Source organism: Panulirus ornatus, chromosome 67, assembly GCF_036320965.1.
Source record: "Panulirus ornatus isolate Po-2019 chromosome 67, ASM3632096v1, whole genome shotgun sequence".
Classification (NCBI taxonomy): domain Eukaryota; kingdom Metazoa; phylum Arthropoda; class Malacostraca; order Decapoda; family Palinuridae; genus Panulirus; species Panulirus ornatus.
The window spans coordinates 11,488,039-11,510,882 of NC_092290.1; the positions used below are offsets into that span (position 1 = coordinate 11,488,039).

Consider the following 22,844-nt stretch of genomic DNA (forward strand, 5'->3'; position numbering starts at 1 on the left):
ACCTACCTGATCCACACATCATCTACCACTTCTAGAACCACACTGCTCTTCCCCAGTCTGATGCTTTTTACATGCTTTTATCCTTTCAATCAATATCCTCCCGTACAATTTTCCAGGAACACTCAACAAACTTATACCTCTGTAATTTGAACACTCGCCTGTATCCCCTTTGCCTTTGTACAATGGTACCATGCATGCATTCCGCCAATCCTCAGGCACTTCACCATGATCCATATATACAGATAATATCCTTACCAACCAATATATATATATATATATATATATATATATATATATATATATATATATATATATATATATATACATATATATATATATATATATATATGATACCACGTTCTTATTCACATTTGTAGTTGTTGAATTCCTTGCTTATTTCTTAGTTAGAAGCGGGGTCTGTCATCAAAGCTGATAAAAGTGAATTCTTCACCATCATATGCAAACATTATGAAGAAACTGTTACTATGACAGTCTAGCCATAAGTTAGTCACCACTGTCAGCAGGTTTATGGGACAAAATATAACCATTAACATATTGTTCATTGTACATGAATAACTTTAGTGATGCCTCTCTTAGTTCATGGTCAGGCTCTGTAGTTTGGTTCCACATACAATCCCTTTTTATATTCCACAAAGAAATACTGTACCAGGATAATTCTGGGGGAACTAAAACCTTGGTCCTTCTTTTGCCACTCCCCTCAGCAGTCGGTTTGTGTCGAGCGAAGAGCAGACCAGCACGGAGACCACATCACCAAGCTACTCACTCCCCAACACGCCCTCTGAGGACCATCTTCAACACCAAGTCCTGGTCCGCCGAACATATAACTTCAATGAGGATGAACCCGTCCGCTACAATTAGCTCCAGAGCTCTTGCTGTCTTCTCTGGCAGACCCTGAACTCTCTGATCCTAGCTAACTCTTAGCTATCACAGTGCAGTGTGATGCAGACTGGTTTGTTATGGCTACAAGCTAACCGCTACTTTAGCCTACCTATATCACTGTTTGCTGCTGTTTTGCCTGACTTGCGAAACCGAATGTAGTCTGGTTGTGGTCTCCCCAAGTTTACCTTTTTAAGCACCAATTTCCACCATTATGATTGGAAATATGCAAAGTAATACCTGTGTATATGATATAAACAAAGTAACAGGCAACTCTACAATTTTATATATATATATATATATATATATATATATATATATATATATATATATATATATATATATATATATATATATCGTTTCTCGAACTAGGAATTCATTTACTGATAGAAAGAGTCTTAAAATCCTCTCCGCAAAATGGCTCTCATTTCAGTTATTTCAATTTCCAAGTATTTGATAGTTCTCTGACTCATCTTTTTTTGGCCAGTAATTGAGTATTTCTAGTTCTTGAACATCACATGTTTAAACAGTTGGTCTTTTATAACAGCTCTGTCTGTTATATATATATATATATATATATATATATATATATATATATATATATATATATATATAAGGGGAAACAGAAGGAGTCACGCGGGGAGTGCTCATACTCCTCGAAGGCTCAGATTGGAGTGTCTAAATGTGTGTGGATGTAGCCAAGATGAGAAAGAAGGATAGATAGGTAGTATGTTTGAGGAAAGGAGCCTGGATGTTTTGGCTCTGAGTGTAACGAAGCTTAAGGGCAAAGGGGAAGAGTGGTTTGGGAATGCATTGGGAGTAAAGTCAGTGGTTAGTGAGAGGACAAGAGCAAGGGAAGGAGTAGCACTACTCCTGAAACAGGAGTTGTGGGAGTATGTGATAGAGTGTAAGAAAGTAAATTCTAGATTGATATGGGTAAAACTGAAAGTGGATGGAGAGAGATGGGTGATTGTTGGTGCATATGCACCTGAGCATGAGAAGAAAGATCATGAGAGGCAAGTGTTTTGGGAGCAGTTGAATGAGTGTGTTAGTGGTTTTGATGCACGAGACCGGGTTATAGTGATGGGTGATTTGAATGCAAAGGTGAGTAATGTGGCAGTTGAGGGAATAATTGGTATACATGGGGTGTTCAGTGTTGTAAATGGAAATGGTGAAGAGCCTGTAGATTTATGTGCTGAAAAAGGACTGGTGATTGGGAATACCTGGTTTCAAAGGAGAGATATACATAAGTATACTTATGTAAGTAGGAGAGATGGCCAGAGAGCGTTATTGGATTACGTGTTAATTGATAGGCGCGCGAAAGAGAGACTTTTGGATGTTAATGTGCTGAGAGGTGCAACTGGAGGGATGTCTGATCATTATCTTGTGGAGGCGAAGGTGAAGATTTGTAAGGGTTTTCAGAAAAGAAGAGAGAATGTTGGGGTGAAGAGAGTGGTGAGGGTAAGTGAGCTTGGGAAGGAGACTTGTGTGAGGAAGTACCAGGAGAGACTGAGTACAGAATGGAAAAAGGTGAGAACAAAGTAGGTAAGGGGAGTGGGGGAGGAATGGGATGTATTTAGGGAAGCAGTGATGGCTTGCGCAAAAGATGCTTGTGGCATGAGAAGCGTGGGAGGTGGGTTGATTAGAAAGGGTAGTGAGTGGTGGGATGAAGAAGTAAGATTATTAGTGAAAGAGAAGAGCGAGGCATTTGGACGATTTTTGCAGGGAAAAAATGCAAATGAGTGGGAGATGTATAAAAGAGAGAGGCAGGAGGTCAAGAGAAAGGTGCAAGATGTGAAAAAGAGGGCAAATGAGGGTTGGGGTGAGAGAATCATTAGATTTTAGGGAGAATAAAAAGATGTTTTGGAAGGAGGTAAATAAAGTGCGTAAGACAAGGGAGCAAATGGGAACTTAAGTGAAGGGGGCTAATGGGGAGGTGGTAACAAGTAGTGGTGATGTGAGAAGATGGAGTGAGTATTTCGTAGGTTTGTTGAATGTGTTTGATGATAGAGTGGCAGATATAGGGTGTTTTGGTCGAGGTGGTGGCAAAGTGAGAGGGTTATGGAAAATGATTTGGTAAACAGAGAGAAGGTAGTAAAAGCTTTGCGGAAGATGAAAGCCGGTAAGGCAGCAGGTTTGGATGGTATTGAAGTGGAATTTATTAAAAAAGGGGGTGACTGTATTGTTGACTGGTTGGTAAGATTATTTAATGTACGTATGATTCATGGTGAGGTGCCTGAGGATTGGCGGAATGCTTGCATAGTGCCATTGTACAAATGCAAAGGGGATAAGAGGGAGTGCTCAAATTACTGAGGTATAAGTTTGTTGAGTATTCCTGGTAAATTATATGGGAGGGTATTGATTGAGAGGGCGAAGGCATGTACAGAGCATCAGATTGGGGAAGAGCAGTGAGGTTTCAGAAGTGGTAGAGGATGTGTGGATCAGGTGTGTGCTTTGAAGAATGTATGTGAGAAATACTTAGAAAAGCGAATGTATTTGTATGTAGCATTTATGGATCTGGAGAAGGCATATGATAGAGTTGATAGAGATGCTCTGTGGAAGGTATTAAGAATATATGGTGTGGGAGGCAAGTTGTTAGAAGCAGTGAAAAGTTTTATCGAGGATGTAAGGCATGTGTACGTGTAGGAAGAGAGGAAAGTGATTGGTTCTCAGTGAATGTAGGTTTGCGGCAGGGGTGTGTGATGTCTCCATGGTTGTTTACTTTGTTTATGGATGGGGTTGTTGGGAGGTGAATGCAAGAGTTTTGGAAAGAGGGGCAAGTATGCAGTCTGTTGTGGATGAGAGAGTTTGGGAAGTGAGTCAGTTGTTGTTCGCTGATGATACAGCGCTGGTGGCTGATTCATGTGAGAAACTGCAGAAGCTGGTGACTGCGTTTGGTAAAGTGTGTGAAAGAAGAAAGTTAAGAGTGAATGTGAACAAGAGCAAGGTTATTAGGTACAGTAGGGTTGAGGGTCAAGTCAATTGGGAGGTAAGTTTGAATGGAGAAAAACTGAGTAAAGTGTTTTAGATATCTGGGAGTGGATCTGGCAGCGGATGGAACCATGGAAGCGGAAGTGAATCATAGGTTGGGGGAGGGGGCGAAAATCCTGGGAGCCTTGAAGAATGTGTGGAAGTCGAGAACATTATCTCGGAAAGCAAAAATGGGTATGTTTGAAGGAACAGTGGTTCCAACAATGTTGTATGGCTGCGAGGCGTGGGCTATGGATAGAGTTGTGCGCAGAAGGGTGGATGTGCTGGAAATGAGATGTTTGAGGACAATATGTGGTGGGAGGTGGTTTGATCGAGTAAGTAATGTAAGGGTGAGAGAGATGTGTGGAAATAAAAAGAGTGTGGTTGAGAGAGCAGAAGAGGGTGTTTTGAAATGGTTTGGTCACGTGGAGAGAATGAGTGAGGAAAGATTGACCAAGAGGGTATATGTGTCAGAGATGGAGGGAACGAGGAGAAGTGCGAGACCAAATTGGAGGTGGAAAGATGGAGTGAAAAAGATTTTGAGTGATCGGGGCCTGAACATGCAGGAGGGTGCAAGGCGTGCAAGGAATAGAGTGAATTGGAACGATGTGGTATACCGGGGTCGACGTGCTGTCAATGGATTGAACCTTTTTTTATGTTCAGTAATAGGAATCGATTTCATGGTAGATCTAAACTGATGTTAATTGGATGAAGTATTTTCTACATGTGTAGTTTAGATCTCTTACCTGATGCCAGACATGGTTTGGGGTACAGCTTGTTACTGCAGGAGCACCGTGTGTGTGTGCCCACAGTTCCACCTCGAGCCCGATGTACATTTTGGAGTGTACAGATTGTCATGACTGTGTGTTGTTCGTGTTATGCCAGACACAGGATGCACCTTATTCAGAGACGCTATGCCAGACGTCCAATCGGCATCCTTACTAATTTTTGAATGAAGGACACACGACTTGTACCTGTAACAAATTTATTTTTGAGGTTTTGATTATGAATAGCCATTCTCTATGGTGCAATGTGTGAAAACTGTAATATAAAGTGTCTGAAATTGACTCAGTCGTGCATCTGTGTTCAACAGCCTGAGTGATATTTCAATAAACAATATGTACAAAGTGTTGATATGTGAATAAACTACATTTCATACTATCCAGATATCTATGTTTAGATAGGTATGTAACTTTTCATGACTGGAGGAACTTGTATCGAGAACTTTGAGAATAATATGAATATGTGTAGATCATCTTTCATTTAAGCCCAACACAGACAATCTCAACTTGGTTTACATGACTTTTTAACTAAAACTGGACGAGACAATTTGACTCTTCTAAGTGAAAAGAAAAAAAGATTATATAAAACAGTAGAAATATTACATAAACAAATGCAAGTGTGGGTGATGTGGCACTGAAATTCTATTTACTTCGTACTGTTGGGAACACACAGGTCTACTGTATCTTTGTATTTACGTTTTTTCTTTTCCAAATTCCATAAACACTGGCACAAAGCATCCCTCATATAACCACTGCTTCAATATCGTACTGAAATGTCTGCTTCCAAAAACTTATTTTTGCTTTTTTGGTAAAGTGTACAAAGTTACCCATATTTTCTCCTTTATGTATACCCGTAATTTTGTGCTGAAGGCTTGTGGAACAGAAAAAAAAAATAATCTCTGACACATATATTTTCCTCTACATATCTTATAAGTATACATTGTCCTCTGTTTATTATTGACACTTATGCTTTTTTAAGCAATAACAAACCTATGAATTTATAAAGACAAATGAAACTCAATTTTAGGTACAATCTTATACACCGACCAACCAGCAGTGTGTCGAAGGGCGTGGACGTGGTTCAGTAGGTGATGGCGGCTCGTCATCTCGTCTTCTGGTTGCCAGGCGCACACCATTTCTACCCAAACATGTCCAGTGACAATTAGATCCACTCCTTTGCTGGCCTAGTCCAGGGTGTCTTGTTCCTATGGACCAGCGTTGACCAACACCAGCAGTGTGGACGGGGCACCTGTCGTTATATAGAAATAACAGGCCCAGCAGGGAGAGGTAAACCCCTCGCCCACAGAGACGGCAAGAAACGTTCCTCCAACAGTTAGTGCCACAGTAAAGCGACCTCCAGTGTTGAAAACGTCACCTAGGCTATCTTACGTCACTTTCCACTAGATGCAGCAGGTAAAGTGACATGAATGGGCCTCCTCGCTCATGCTAGCTCGGTGATTAGTGCCTGTGAAGCTGCATAATTGTACAGTTTATTGTCGATGTACGGCAGGACTTGTATCACTTGTGGTCTATAAACAGTATCGTATATCATTAACACTTGGTTATCCGCATGGATTTCTTATTACCATAACTATGACGTTCACATTCTTTGAACAGCAACAAATCATTAACTTCATACTGGGTACAGCTCCTCCTCCAGCATGTAAACCCTGCCATGAGTTGGATAACTTCATACTGGGTACAGCTCCTCCTCCAGCATGTAAACCTTGCCATGAGTTGGATAACTTCATACTGGGTACAGCTCCTCCTCCAGCATGTAAACCTTGCCATGAGTTGGATAACTTCATACTGGGTACAGCTCCTCCTCCAGCATTAAACCTTGCCATGAGTTGGATACACACACACCTCCGTGAACACTGCTCCAGCCAGACCAGAATCTAAGTTTCGCTCGGGATCTGTGTGCTGTTCCCTCAGGTGTTCATTCCTCGCGGGTGTTCTGTGGTGTTTGCCTTTGTTGTGCCAAATTCGCCTGCCGCTCAACGGGAACACGTCTTATGCCCCTCACGTTCGCTGGAGGGGGTTGCCTCTGCCGCTCATGTCCTCTATGCCAGCAGTAAAAACAACCATGTTCACAAGGAATGAACACACTCGGTTGTCTTAAGTAGAAAATATCAATTTCAATTGTCAACTCTAGATAGTTATGAGCCTAATTTTGATAATTCTTTTACATAATCTTCATATCTTTAATATGAAAATGTGGTTTCGATAATGATAATATTTCCAGATATATTGCCTACTTCATTGTAATCAAAACTTAGCCATACCCATATATAGTTACCCGCAAACAGAAACGTTGGATTTGGCTGCTAATAAACTCCGATGCAGGTATTTCATTCTCTATGCCACATTCACCATTGCTGCCATGTTCCACTCCTTTTCACACACACTTTCATTAAGTCGTTAAGGTTACCGCTCTCCACCATCTATTCCACTTCATGGTGTTGGAGGACAGGACAACTTCAAGTGCGATGCCCCGTATTGAAGAACACATCATCAAGGAGAGTGATCATGCGATCTCTGAGCACCAACCTCTCACCTCTCCGATTTAACGTAGCCTACCTCACCGCGATCCAGTGGACGAGCTACCGTTCCCCGGCCAGCTGACCCTAGCCTACCTCACCATAACTTAGTACAGAAGCCACCACTCACCTGCCATTTCTGGACCACCTCACCCAGACCCAGTAGAGTAGCTACCGCTTCGTGGCTGACCGAACCTACCCAACCTCACCATGATCCAGTTTGGTATTCACCACTCACCCGCCTATTCTAGCCTACCTGACCTTCACCCAGTGAAGTAGATCCCCGCCCACCAGACCGTAGCCTATGAACATCTCACCAAACCTCACCAGAAGCAGATAATTATAATGGAAATGTGCCATTATCATTATGGTCTGCTGGTATGAGAGTGAAGTGACTATGTATAGGGGAAGTTAGGCAGTGTGGGAAAACTCTTACCACAGTTTCAAATTTCTTTCACTGGCAACATGAAGCTTCAAAAGGATCCGGTGGTCTGTTACTGTTTGTATATCGCAAATCTAAGACAAAAACGTCATTCAATTGAGCTAAATTATCAATTTACCAAGACCATGTTAACTGTAATAACGTGTCTGGCGGATCAGACGTTCCAGGATGAACAATGCTAAGCTGTCACCAGAGTGAATAGTAATAGACTTCGAAGTCTCTCTTTACCGAGTTCATTGGTTCTCTCCATATTCTAGCTGTGGTAATTACATTATGTACACCTAACTATAGTTCACCACTCACTCTACTACATTGGTTACAACCATAAATCTCCAAATGTTACTCATACTTGGCTAGAAATATGACCTTTGTTTATGCAAACATCAGTCAACTCCGAGCCTGGAGCACAAAGCCAGCTGACAGCTACCGGTAGCTGGAGACCAAGTCACCTGTGGTCACATATCCTCACCATCCCACCACCACAAGACTAGAGTCAGCAAATTGAGTTTTACTCCGAGAGTCTCAAAGTGAGCAGTACCTTACCTCTTCTCTAGTCCCCTGAAGCCTCCTCCACCACCACTACACTTGCCGGAACCCTTAACACAATACTGTCACTCACCACAACCACAAAGGAAATGAACATAGTAATCTTCGATTCCGCAATGAACGCGCTCGTCCGCCATCTCGAAGCAGCAGCGGGGCTTCACTGTATTGCGTCGATGGTTTTCAATAACCCCATATGTTCTTTATAGTACTTCCCAAACAGAAGGGTGTGAACATACCAGACTAAAACATGAGCAATATACTCGTCCTGCTTTTAATGTGGTATTTCGTGAAACATATGTCGACGGAAATTTCCCAAGCCACGTATACCAACTGTCCTGATTGATTTACTTTTCTTGTGGAGTGTCCAAGGAAGAAAGGTCATCTGAATGCCCTACTCAAAGCATCATATTAACGAGTATATATACATATACGTCCTAATGTACGACAGTGCACTACGATGGCCTGTTCTCTGACACACATAAGGTATTCGCACCTTGTTAAACGACTCACTCCCTGAGGCATCAAAGCCGCTTTTCCCAGTGACGTCTCACCAGCTGACGTACGTCAGCACCTCATATCCTGGAGCGTGTTGGCCCGTCTCCTCCTGATACAGGACGTCAGCACACTCCAAGACTGACGACTACGCCCATGCAGGCAATTCACTCCCTGACAGCAGGGTGTCAGCCACTGCCACGCGTCCTGCAGTGGCTCTCTCCCTGGGAGACTCCGGCAGCTCGCTCCCTAACAAACAACCTCCTGCATAATACCTTAAGCTCATATCACTCCCTAAAATCGCCAGTCATCGACCGAAAATATATAATTCCCTAAGTGAAGCCTACTTTGATGACCCTTGGAGCTCGATGGAGCTGCAAAATATCGTGTGACATTGGTCAGCATAAACTCAGAGTAAAATTTTTACTTTGATTACCTGTGGTGCCATCAACAGCTAAATAAAAGAGTTAAGATACCAATGTGCAGTTTACTCTGATGATCCATGTAGCACGCACAAGTGGTAGGCCAGAGGAAAATTCTCAAGGTAAAACTCTTATCTACTCTTGATGACCTATGTGCCCTACAAAATCTATATGAATCCGTCTACCGTTACCCTGAATATAAATCTGAAAGTAAATCTTTCACAACCCATAAAACAAGTTGAAAATAATCGTCTGGCATTAGCTGGATCAAATGCCCTAAAGGGACGCTTTAGTTTGGTGTTCGTTGGTTCGTTCCTCGACAATCTACTTCGACTAATTCGTTTATACACACACACATTGCGGTTTCCTACCTGACACACTACGAAGGTGAAAAGGAAGTGTTACTCACTCTCGACAGGCGTCGGTGGCTCCGTCTCTGATACACGTCGGTAGCTTACTTCACCACACATTACTTGGACGAACTCAAAAACTTGGCTCACTCTCCAACACTCATCGATGAGCTTCGTCTCTTAACACACACGTGTCGGTAGCTCACTTCATGGCAAACCAAATTCGATTGTCTCTCTCTGACACACAACGGTATGACCTCTTACCTGACACACTAAAAACACTGCTCACTTCCCTGACAGATGTCGGTGGCATCGTGTCTGATACACATCGGTAGCTCACTCCAAGATACACTACATGGCCTAATTCCGTTACGATTACTTCCTGCCTGACACACACACGCTTCAGAGGCAAAAACACGTCGGTGGCTTCGTCTCTAACATACATTGGGGTAGTTCACACCATAACACAATACATGACTAACTCCCTGATGCACAAGGCTGGCTTCCTGCCTCACAATACTACAGTGGCGACACCACCAACACCGCCGCTGCTGCGCACTTCCTAACAAACTACCGTGGCAAAGAATGGCTGCTCACACTGACAGATTCTCTGGCTCTTTCTCTATCACATGTTGGCACCTCACTCTAGGACACACTGTTCCCACTAACTCCCTGGCACACAAGGGCGGCTTCCTATCTGACGGTGGAGGAACGCTACTCACTCCCTGACAGACGTCAGTGGCTTCGATTCGACCACACGTCGTGGGCTTATGCCCCGATGTACGATAGTTTACCACGGCGGTCTGTTGTTCTCTGCCACACGACGCGAGGTTCTCATCCCTCAACCCTGACAAACAACAACGCCCGACTCGTCCCCTAACATCAAAGCCGATCACTTTCAAAACGACCGTCTCACCAGCTGACATGCGTCTGCACCTCATATCCTGGCGCATTGGCACGTCCCTTCCTGATACACGGCGGCAGATCCCTCCAAGACAGACGAAGACGCTTGACACAACGAGCGAGTCATTCCCTAACACACAACAGTGTCTTACTGCCACGCGCCGGGTTTACTCTCTCTCTCTCTCTCTCTCTCTCTCTTTAGGGTGCTACGGCAACTCCCTCCCTGACACAAAACTATGGCCTCCCAGCTAATAAAACCCTGAGATCATAGCGCTCCCTGGGGAACCAAATGCTTCCTAACCTGACATAAGTCAGAGGGAGGGTCCCAGTCTGCTACATACCGTCATGTCAGTCATTCATGTCTGTGGCTCACGCCTCGACTCGACGAAGATTTACCCCCTGTGAAACTCACGCATGAAGGAGGTACCAACCTCCTTGACTCGACGAGGTTTACCCCCTCATCAAACTTACACGTGGAGGTACTACCCTCCTTGACTCGACGAAGGTTTACCCCCAATGAAACTTACAAGTGAAGGAGGTACCACCCTCCTTAGCTCGACGAAGGTTTACCCACTTATCAAACTTACACGTGAAGGAGGCGCCACCTTCCTTGACTCGACGAAGATTTACCGCCAATCAAACTCACAAGTGAAGGAGGTACCACCCTCCCTTAGCTCGACGAAGGTTTACCCCCTTATCAAACTTACACGTGAGGGAGGTACCATCTTCCTTGAGGCAAGACACTTGAGTGCTCTCATGACGGCTTCCTCCCTCCCTCTTGCGACGTCAGCAGGCGACTGAGAGTGACGTGGTCCTCGACTGAGGGTGACGTGGTCCTCGACGGTGGTCGGAGTGTCATCATATCCATCCCGTTGTTGGACTGGAATTCTGGAAATGAACGGTGTCTTAATTTCCATTTCAACTTGAACACATTACGACATTTTTCTATCAATATGAAGTTACATTACGATAACATCTACCAGTGTTTGTATGCTGGTCATGATAGATCTGAAGTCACAGGTCCATGAGTTTAATCTACTCTCATCCATCTTTAAATATATGCTTAAAATTGGTGGCAACTGCGAGCACAAAAGCCTCTCACTAGTAATGTTATCCTTACAATTCTTGTTCTGTAAAACGTTAGGGTAAACAAGATGCAAATGTCTGTTATCATTTACCAGCACAAAGAGCTTCAAAATCTGATCTCTTAATGTTTGTATACTGCAAATACAAAACGTAGGTAGTCATTATTCCCATGTTGAGCTAAACTACTAATTGAGGCAAACAACCATATAACTAATAACCTATATGGCGGGGGTCAGACGCTCCAAAAAGGCTGTGAACAATTAAAAGCTGTCGCCTGAACGAATCGTAATATAAATCAAAGTTTCAGACGAATGACTTCAATCTACATTTTCTTGCTGTGGGAACTACCCGAGTTGTCCACACCTCCATCAGGTCCACCTATAGTTGACCAGTCATTCACCACTGGTTACAGCCAATGGTCTCCCATGACTCATTAACCTGGATATAAATAAGACCTCTTTTTTATGGAGCAATCAACTCCAAGCGGAGACCACGAAGCTGGCAGACTACGTTTGTTGTTTGTTGGCTTTTACGACCATTGCCCTATGAGGAAGGTCATTAGGGCCTGCAACCCTATTCAATAGGCGATTAAAGTCACCCTAAAGGCCTATTCTAATAGAAAATAACAGAAAATAGATAAAATTATAATTCTGATATTATGATAAAGATAAATTATAATTGAAAATAATGGGAAGAAAAGATTTTGTGAGTATTGAGCCAACGAGGCGGCAAACACAGCCCAGTCGGTACAGCAGCCACAGTTGCAGTTTACCCAAGAGTGCGAAGAGATAGACTAGAGATAGTCCTCCACCACGTCATGCACATAGATGATAATAATTCATTTGGAGTTCCACCAGCTCAACCCCATGGCGCAGCTGCCCCGGAGGATAACCACCTTCCCTCTAGTGTGGACATGTCCACCCTCCTCCATGCGACCGACCAGCCCAAGTAGGAGGAGCCTCACACCGAAGCCAACCCCGCCACAGGCCCGGTCCCAGCTTGGGTGGTTGCCATCGCAGTCAACACACAACATCCTATTAGCCGTACACTCCACAGTGGTATGACCCTCCTCAGCACATTTCCCTCCCACATTTAGCAGAAAGAGTGCAACGCTTTAAAGGGTGGCCAAATTTCTGGCATTCAAAGCAACGTAAGGGATTCGTAATGTAGGGACGAACTTGACATCGCATGTAACCAATAGAGATGTTGTCCGGTAGCCGAATTTTCCCAAAGGTTAGGTTAAACATGGGAGTTCACGTCGTTCGCCATGGACAAATTTTGTTATGAACCAGGTTGCGATAACGTCTGATGAACCAGGTTGCGATAACGTCTGATGAAACAGGTTGCGATAACGTCTGATGAACCAGGTTGCGATAACGTCCTTGTTTGCCAGTTCCTTCACAGTGTCGTCCTCTGACATATCCATGACATCAGTGCAGTAGATGACTCCCCTGCATGAATTCATGGCAATGGGTATCAAGACCACGTCATGAATATAGAACTCCATCAACTAAAGTAGTTCCGACACCTGTTTCGTCAACTTATTAGCAAAATCACCACTAACTAGTTTCCTGATCGTTTCAACATGCCCAGACCATCCATCAATGACCTTCCTGATTAAAAATGGATTGAGGGAGGCAAGAGTCGTTGCTCCAGTCGCATGAACCTAAAACAGAATCAGCATCCCTACTTTTAATGTAGCGTCAGTCAGCATTATCTTCTATGGGGGCAGCGGATGGCTCTTCTGGGTCCATCCAAAAGGGGCCTAACCCCAAAATTCTGCGGTGGCAAACCACCACAGACAGTGGAAAAAAAAACTAGCTACCCATCAAAAAAAAGATCAGGCACTTGTTTCATGCACAAAAAGGTTTCAGGGCGGAGCCGGTCGTACAAAGGCCAGAGGGAGTTCTTCTGCGGACATCCGTCAATGAAAGATCAATTTTCCATAAAACCTTATAGAAAAATATTGATGAACAATAACTTTCAAAAAAAAACCCTTCAAAACAAAGTAAGGATAGCGACAACGCAGGGATGATAGCTACAACAAAGCTCTGAAAGAAGGGCAACAGCTCCGTACACGTCAGTACCTGGTAAGAGACTGTGGTCGTAACTGTTACGACTGCACATTGCTCTGCGCAATGTCACTGCGCATGTAGTTATGGCTACCGCCGCTAGGGAGCAGTGGTGGCTTGCCTGACTGGCGTCTCTCATTATGTTTATCCCTGATCCCAGCCCTAAGAATACGAACAAATACCAAAGTATTGCATTAAGTTTTAAAAGCACTTCCTTTGTAAACACTTCACCGAGTGAATAATACCAAATAAACACTGCCCTACAGATAGAAGACAATGAACATACAAGGATACCAGAAGCAGCACTTCACATATATCTAACATTAATAAACAGACGACGCCAAATTTAGATATACGTGAATAATCCAATGAAAGCAGTGATGGTTAATGGAAGATAGGAAAGCTGAGAGTTGATCATGGCATTCTAAACGAAACCAAAATGGTATTTAAGCTAGAAGTGTAATCCTTCCTCCGTATTTATATGCGGAATAAAAGCTCAAGGAAGCCAACTTTAAGGAAAAATGCACAGAAACATTGCCATAGCGCTAGATAAAGTCTGACTTACCGAAAAGACGTGTAGACACAACTACATTAGGCAACGCAGACTTGAAATACAGAGCGTAGGAACACATCCGCCATGGGAGGCGACACAGAGAAGACTACAAATAGCGGCCGTGCTCAGAGAGAAACAGATAGAAAGAAGCGCAATTAAAAGACTATGTCATACTAATTTTTGTAATGCTTGCAGTAACGCCATCTGGAGGAGCGATTAAGAACTATTAGAAAACGGGAAATATAACCTAAAGTACAAGAAAAAAACGGGAAACTTTAAGGTAATTCTAAGATATTTAAATCTGCCTTAATTTCTGCAGGGAATAAGTCCTTTATAATAGTTTGTGTAATATAGATATCATGTTTTGCTTTAGCAATGGATAACGTAATATAAACTTGACATTTTGTTAGATAACACAAATTTCTTTTCATGGTTCAAAAACCATATATCCTTTTTATTTTCGTTTCATTGTTGCTTATATGAATTGGTAATTATGTTTATAAGACCTGAGCCTCCATAAACAAATTGAATAACCATGGAGACATCACACACCCCTGCCGCAAACCGACTGGGAACCGATTACTTTCCTCTATTCCTACTCGTACAGATGCCTTACATTCTTGGTAAAAACTTTTCACTGTTTCTAGCAACTTACCTCCCACACCATATACTCTTAAAACCTTCCATAAAGCATCTCTATCCACCCTATCGTATGCCTTCTCCAGATCCATAAATACTACATACAAATCCATTTGTTTTTCTAAGTATTTCTCACATACATTCTTCAAAGCAAACAACTGATCCACACATCCTAAACCACTTCTGAAACCACACTGCTCTTCCCTAATCTGATGCTCTGTACACGCCTTCACCCTCTCAATCAATACCCTCCCATATAATTTACCAGGAATACTCAACAGACTTATACCTCTGTAATTTGAGCACTCACTCTTATCCCCTTTGCCTTTGTACAGTGGCACTATGCATACATTCCACCAGTCCTCAGGCACTAAATGTGAATACGAGCAAGGTTATTAGGTTCAGTGGTGTTGAGGAACAAGTTGATTGGGAGTTAAGTTTCAATGGAGAAAGTGAAGTGTTTTAGATATCTAGGAATGGACTTAGCAGCGGATGGAACCATGGAAGCGGCAATGAGTCACAAGGTGGGGGAGGGGGCGAAGGCTCTGGGAGCGTTGAAGAATGTGTGGAAGTCGAGAACGTTATCTCGGAGAGCAAAAAATGGGTATGATTGAAGGGATAGTGGTTCCAACAATGTTATAGGGTTGCGAGGCATGGGCTATAGATAAGGTTGTGCGGAGGAGGGTGGATTTGTTGGAAATGAAATGTTTGAGGACAATATGGGGTGTGAGGTGGTTTGATCAAGTAAGAAATGAAAGGGTAAGAGAGAGATGTGTGATGATAAAAAGTGTGTGGTTGAGAGAGCAGAAGAGAGTGTGTTGAACTGGTTCTGGGAGCCAGAACTGGCCAAAAGTGTCCCTCAGTTATCTGTAAGGAACATCCTTGTTAAGGAAGAGTTCTGAGTTTATTTTTCATGCCATTCCGTTACTGAAAATGATGAACTGACTTTCTGTGAGGAATGAGAGGGCTACAGCTCTCATGAATATAAGGACTACAATGATAATCTCGACCATTCAGTGATATGCCCCTAACCGTCGACAAGACTCAACTTGGAACCATTCACTCTCGTATTTCCCTATTCGTATACATGCCTTACACCCTTGATAAAAATAAGTTCTCACTGCTTCTGACAGCTATTCTCCCACGCCATATATTCAAAAGACTTTCCACAAGGCAAGTCCATCCACCCTATCATATTCTTTCTCCAGGTTCATGAATACACATACAGACCCTTCTGTCTTTCCAAACATTTCTCAGATACATTTCTTTTTTCAGGCAAACACTTGACCAATATATCCAATACCACTTCTGAACCCACATTGTTCTTCCCCAGTCTGTTGCTCTGTACATGACTTCACCCTCTGAGTCATCACCTTCTCATTCAACATACCAGGTACACTCAAAAATATTGTCCCTCTGCAGTTTGAACACCCATCTTTGTCCTCCTTGCCTTCATACAATGGCACGATACATGCATTCCGCCAATCCACAGGCACCTCACCATGATCCATACACACATTGAAAATCCTAACTAACCAGTCAGACAACATGGTTATCCCTATCTTAAGAAATTCAGCTGTGATACTATCCAACTAACTATCTTCACTAAGTTCTCATTGAACCTATACACATTTCAGAGACTGTTGGTACAACCAGACAAGGCAAGGCAAGCCTAGCTCCACAACACCTCAACATTCACCACATACTCATCTCCAACACATCATCGACACTATTGGTTTTTAGCGAACATGCGTTTGAACTGTTCCATGTCAGTTAGACTAAGCGCATCTTCGCTATAACTAGGGTTACGGAGCAATCTTTTCTGAAAGGAAAAGAATCACGACTGATAATTCTTTCTATTGTGATAGATACACGAATATCTCACGTGGAATATCACTTTAGCTAGTCTAGCTATCTACATTTCTATGTCCGATGGTTTTTCATCTCAAACAGTGATTTACGTATAAAGGAAACGTGATTATTTGATTATTTCGGCCTCAGTCGTCCTCCCGTTGCCAGCCAGCTCGTCATTACATGGCTGACAGTATGCCATCACACACTCGCCTGCCGGAGGTTGTAAATCGACCACTGGCTCTCCAGGTATGAGGGAAAAACTACGAGTTATCAAAGGAGAGATACAGTGCGTCTCAGATGTGTACCTCCTCCTAGTATTTAGCCTGTAGAAGTTAATTTCCTTGAGGAATGTTTAAAGATAATTAATACCAGCCACACTTTATCATAAACAGAATTCTCTCGCAGTGCAGGGAGGCTGCCGAAAATATACCTTACCATTGCCATTCATAAGGGTGAAAATATAGTCACAGATTCTTTGAACGCAGTCATTATTCCCGCCTCCGATCAATGTTGCGTGCTGCCATCTATCTGCTACACCGGGAACCATGTTGTTTCTAAGTCGTTGCCATGGTTACCTTTCAAATCCCCGCAGACTGAGACAAAAACCCACGAGATTTTATTGTAAAATTGCTCACAGTCCGGGTTTCATGTGTTGTAGGCGTGGCCTAATGTTATGGATGTTTGAACGAAGACATATGGCCATAATGCGTCGTGAAGATTGTTGCTAAATGAGAACCTGTGACAAATAAATGTGCTTATGTGACCGAAGGAAGTGACAAATGACACTGATCGTTGGTGTTAAAAGCTGATCAATGGTGTGGAGACTCGAGTCCAGGAAATGGGATGAGCAATAATAAGTGACACAGATCTTCTCAGGGTCTTAGCGCCCAAGGGCAATACTAGACCTATCGAAACCAGATAACTGAGGGAGTACTTCGCCAGCAGAGTGGGTCATGGAAGGTCACGTAGAGGTGATTGTGCTATCCCCGGCTCCTGCAGAGGAGCAAGAGGTCCAGGAGGGGAACCTGCAGAAGAAACGAGACCGACTGTTGTGGCGCAATGTCAAAGTGGGTCTCCTGGGCGCCAAGGACTTGACCAAAGGTCGCTTGCTTCCCTCCACAGCAGTGAAGAACGAGGGAGAAGATGAAACACCTGGGGAGGGAGGAGGGCAGCAAGACGTAGAGACAGGAAGTAGGGAAAGCCAAGACGGTCAAGGGAACAGCAGCTGCAGCAACGGGGCAGCTGCAGATGGTGTCAGGGAGGAGGGTACTGCCGGACGGGTGGGCGGCGGCCAGGTCACGGGCGTGGGCGTGGCCAGTGAAGTGGGCGGGACGACCTCTGGAGGGGCGGGGCGATCAGGAGGCGCCAGGATCGTCAGTGTGGCCTCCGGACAGCAGCTGGACACGCCTGGGCCAAAGGCCTCCTCCCCCATACCTTCGCTCGTCAGTAAGTGCAGCTGAACACTAGAACCTGAAGCAGCAGTTGTAGGAGTTGTAGAACGTAATGAATGTGTGTATAGTAATGACGGTGATGTACAAGTTATAGTCATACTTTGGTGGCGCGGAAATGAGTGACGTGTGTTATGATTGACATATTACAATGTGGAATGGTGCTGTAGGATATGAAGTGGTGCTGTAGGATATGAAGTGGTGCTGTAATACGTCCTGTGATATCTTGAGTGTACATGTGATGTAATGGATGTACCAGTCTGTAGTGTGTTTAAGTGGTTTTGTATGGGTGCAGTGACTTTGTTACTTATTGTAGTGGGTTCAGTGGTGGTGTGGTGGATGCACCAAAGATGTAGAGATGCTGTAGTAGTCAAAGTGGTGCTGTAGTGATCGTAGTAGTACTTCATAGGACACAACAGTTATGTAGTGGTGCCGTAGAAGTTGTAATGGAGTTGTGATGATTGCAGTGGTGCTGTAAGTAGTGGTAGAGGTGCTGCCACAAAGCTAATGTAAGTATTGCACAAATGATGGAGAAATAGAAAACCGCGTGTAAGTACAAAGAATACAGAGGAATACAAAAGAATTCAAACAGCAACAGACCAATTACTCAGTCCAACTTTGTTTGTGATATCAGATGAAATCAGAAACTCACAGACGAGTTTGGTGAAAGTTAGAAGGAATACATACAATTCAGAGAGAATAAGCTGCAAATTGTCATTGTGACGAGGGAGGAACAAGTCTTGAACTTGAACTTGAAGGGAAGTATTTATCAAGTCTGTGCTTAAGCGAAATCATAGTACTGCTTTCAACCACTCTAACTGGCAAAGCATTCCACATGTTAACAATCCTGTTAAAATAAGAACGCTAACCACTTAAAGAAACAGTGGCCCAAAATATACACGATTGGTCTGTTTAACCTTTGACTTTATAAAACCTTTTAAAAGAACGATATAAATAGCTTAAATGAATAACCGGGATGTATTAGACCATGGTTCATGTATGAAAATGAAGGAATTATGCAAAGCTATGAATGTTGGAAAGGACAAGAGAAAATAGAGATAAAAGAACAACAGAAACAACATGTCTTCCTACATAAGGAAGAAGACACAAGTATGACAATATCATTTACACTGACAACACAATCCAAGTCCATAACTTTCATGTTCGGGGCGCTCAGATCAAGTACATGACCTCAGTAATATTCCTTGATTGTACATATGTACTTTATTGCACAGTCTTTTATTCAATTAGTGTATATCGTGCTTTACCTCCCATCACTTCCTCTCTTTACAATGTGAATCCCTTATTGTTTCAGGGCAGGGAAGGAGGACGTCATCAACTGACGACCCTGGCCACAAGAGGCACAAAGTCAGTGTCGAAGGGGACAGTAGTCGGCCCTCAGGCAGACACCAACACCCTTCCAGTGTCCGCAAAAGGCCTCCTAGCAACCCCAGTCGAGCACCTAGCGCCTTCCGACGGACACCGCCAGCCAGTTCGAACAGAAGCGTAATTGTTCTTCGCCGCAAGACTTCCTCCAGCGACGACGGCATGAGCAAGTCTGGAGGGTCGCGCGACTCCCAGGCCAAGGGATCGAAGCTGGCTCCACCTGAGGGAGGGTCACGCGCTGCCTCCCCAGACCAAGGAGACGGAAAGTGAGGCTATAGACAATGTTTAGGATCATAAGGCATGTCTGTGAGCTCTGGGGGCTTTGTTTTGGTTACTAGAGCACTTACTTCTTTTTTTTCTTCATTTTTGTGGTTCTGTTTTGGTTACTAGAGCACTTACTTCTTTTTTTCTTCATTTCTGTGGTTTTGTTTTGGTTACTAGTGCACTTACCTCTTTTTTTCTTCATTTTTGTGGTTTTGTTTTGGTTACTAGTGCACTTCTTTTTTTTTTTCTTCATCTCAGTGGCTTTGTTTTGCGGTCTAGGGCTTTTGTTTTGAATTTGGCGACTCTGTTCTTCGTCCTGGTGCTGTATTATGAATGCTGGGACTATGTTGTGTCCAATGGCTTTTGTTGTCTATGGCATTTGTTTTTGATATCAGAGCTTTGGTTTGAGTCTGAGAATTTTTCTAAGGACCTCGGGGGCTTCTTTCAGTGTCGGGCTTTAGTATCTAAGTGTTGGCGCCCTATTTTGAATATCGTGACTAGTTTTTGGTGAAATATAGAATATTGCTTTGTTTTTCTGATATTGTAGCTTTCACGTTAGTTACCAATACTTTGTCTTGGATTTTGGGCTTTTGTTTTGTAATTTGGGAATTTTGTTATCTTATTTCAAGGTTTAGTTTAAAGGCTTTTGTTATAAATGTTAGGATTTTATACTGTAGTAATATGGGGTGATCATTGATTCAAACCATTGTTATGTCTTTTCATTTGCGATAGCTATGCATTATCATAACTCGCTTCGATACCATCTGTGGCTGAGTATGTGTTTTTAGTCTGTGTGTTTGTATGAAATGTCAACTACCAAAGACTGTAGCTGGGTTTGCATTGGCCATCATGGATCAATTTGAAATACTCGCACATTATCCTCACGTAAGGAGGACATTTTCATGGCAACTTAATTAACATCTATATTTACCAGTGACGTCTCATCTTGATCAACATATCAAAATTCAAGATGTAATCAGTGTATGATTATAAGATTATCTCTGATTATCATGTTTTACCTTTATATCACAGGTCACCTTCAAGTGAAGGGTCGACCCCACCCAACCCGAGGTCACCCACAGCCCTGGACGAGCGGGTCAAGTCCATTATCAACAAGACTTCCGAAACTGATAAGGTCAGTGGATGTGGTGTACGCTGGTGCATTGGTGCTGATGGATATCGGCTAATATAACTGTTGCAGCTGCTGACCCATGTACAGACTTCCACTACTGCTGCTGCTGATGCTATTGCTATCATACATTCAATATTATCTATATGGGTGTATGAGGAGATAGCTCTACACTCGTAATTCTCTTTCTTGAAAGATTCCAACACTACTCTTCTTTCCTCCCTCCTCGCTGAGTTTCTTCCACCTTGTCCATGTCTTCGTTGCTCGAGAAGTGCAGCCCTACGCCCTCCTCTGCACACTTCTCCTGTTCTAATTTGTTACATCATCATGTTCGTGACTTTTTCTTACTTCCAACCTGAGCGTTCCATCATCATCATCATCATCATGCCTCCAAGAAAAGCCCTGTCTTGTCATCATTTCTTTTCTAATCCTTCGTAGGAGATCGAGGGGTTCCGTTCTCTCTTCCTAACTCCTTCTGCCATTCTTGCTTCATTTCTTTTAACATTTTTTGTTCCAGCAGCTTCAAGGGGTTCCTCGGATAATCTGAAAAGATTATTGTGGTGTGATGCGTCTAAGATCGATTGTGCGTGGCATATGTCTTCCTAAACACATCACTAGCTATGGATCTCTTGGCGATATATTTGACTCTGACGAAAATTTAGTTTGCCTCCTTTATCTTCCGTGACTAGTTCTGTAGATGATGTCATCTCGTGGGAATCCCCTTCAGAGTGGTGTGACCTTTGTCTTTTGTTTCCCCCCATTATGGTACTCACTATCTGGTCTGTGTGATCTAACCCTCTTATCCTCATGATCCTGTATCTTTAGGTTTGAATTTCATTATTCATTTCCACGACCAGCTGCTACAACCACTGCGTCTTTTTCATGTCTCTTTGTCATATTTCGCATTCCCTCTTGTACTGTGGTTTTGTCGTTTAAAAATCATCAACAAATATGTTCAGACACGATTCCACCTCCTTTCGTAAATCATTTACATACTAGAATATAACTAGTAGTAGGCCAAACACTAAGTCCTAAGGGACGCTAGTTGAATGAATATCATCCAAAACATCAAATGAATATTCTAAAAGGTCATCAACTGGAACTTTTGTGAAAAGTGAGGAAACATCAAAGCTAACAAGTTTGAAATCAAAATTAACATTGATATTGTTAAGCTTGTTTCAAAGTCTGTTTTCACCGAAGTGATATAATTGTGTATAAAAGACTGTGTAGTTCAATTCAGTAGAGATTATTATGCTCTAAAATTTGGTATGGCAATGAGTAACCCTCATTCACCTGTACTAAGTAACCTATATATGGAATTTTTTTAAACAAACTTACTAAAGGATATCTTACCTTCTAATGCTATTTGGTTTAGGTATGTAGATGATGTTCTTTGTGTTCGGCCAACAAATGAAAATCTACAAACATTTCTCCCATACTTAACAACTTACTACCTTCCATCAAATTTACTGTAAAAAATTAAGATAATGGTATGTTACCATTTTAGATTGCATGATCCATAGGCAAGGAAACAAGTTTAAGTTTAGCATTTACAGAAAACCTACCAATGTATGCTCATATTTCCATTATTACTCATCTCAACATGACGGTTAAATTATCATCATTTCAATTTATGTTCCTTAGGGCATTACATATTTGCAGTCCAGAGTATATTGATGATGAGTTTGAGAAGATATATTCTATTGGATCTAAGTTAAAGTACCTTAGATCATTCATTGATAAATCCCTTAAGTTAGCAAAGAATTCAATTCATAAAGTTGAGCCCAAACCTCCCATTGACACCAAGAATCTTTCAGTTCCCCCTTTTAATAATGATTTTACTTTACTTCCCATGTTGCTTAAATCCTTTAATATAAAGGTTGCCTTCGGCAAGAATAATACTATAAAGAATATCTTAATCAGGAACTCACCAGAAAATTCTCCTGGGTGCATCTATAAAGTGCCATGTAGAAACCGTGATAAGTTTTATATTGGGCAGACTGGTAAGGATCTTTCTGTTAGACTTCAGCAACATAAATATCAATTAACACGTAATCCAATAATGCTCC

At 42.6% G+C, this 22,844-nt stretch overlaps 2 protein-coding genes and 1 long non-coding RNA gene across 8 annotated transcripts in view; 2 read left to right on the forward strand and 1 right to left on the reverse strand.

Moving 5' to 3' along the window:
- The window catches only part of LOC139747164 (uncharacterized), a 92,363-nt gene extending 87,246 nt beyond the window's left edge, over positions 1-5,117 (forward strand). Inside the window, exon 30 of one of the 3 annotated variants that reach the window (XM_071659118.1) lies at positions 723-5,117. In XM_071659118.1, the coding sequence (XP_071515219.1) occupies positions 723-879 (157 nt within the window). In that variant the 3' untranslated portion in view covers positions 880-5,117. The remainder of the gene's footprint in view (positions 1-722) is intronic. The other 2 variants (XM_071659120.1, XM_071659117.1) reach the window with 2 other exon arrangements.
- The window catches only part of LOC139747167 (uncharacterized), a 57,382-nt gene continuing 39,245 nt past the window's right edge, over positions 4,708-22,844 (reverse strand). Inside the window, exons 1-3 of one of the 2 annotated variants that reach the window (XR_011712326.1) lie at positions 14,068-14,160; positions 11,052-11,232; positions 4,708-4,841 (exon numbers count right to left, since the gene is read on the reverse strand). This is a non-coding gene — a long non-coding RNA (uncharacterized lncRNA). Of the gene's footprint in view, positions 4,842-11,051; positions 11,233-14,067; positions 14,161-22,844 lie in introns of those variants that run through there. The other variant, XR_011712327.1, reaches the window with a different exon arrangement.
- Positions 17,152-22,844, forward strand: part of LOC139747165 (uncharacterized) — a 105,064-nt gene continuing 99,371 nt past the window's right edge. For all 3 annotated transcript variants that reach the window (XR_011712325.1, XM_071659122.1, XM_071659123.1), the window contains exons 1-3: positions 17,152-17,994; positions 19,312-19,648; positions 20,679-20,781. Coding sequence is in view for 2 of the 3 variants with exons in the window: in XM_071659122.1 (XP_071515223.1) it covers positions 17,502-17,994; positions 19,312-19,648; positions 20,679-20,781 (933 nt within the window). In the remaining variant the exon portion in view is untranslated. The remainder of the gene's footprint in view (positions 17,995-19,311; positions 19,649-20,678; positions 20,782-22,844) is intronic.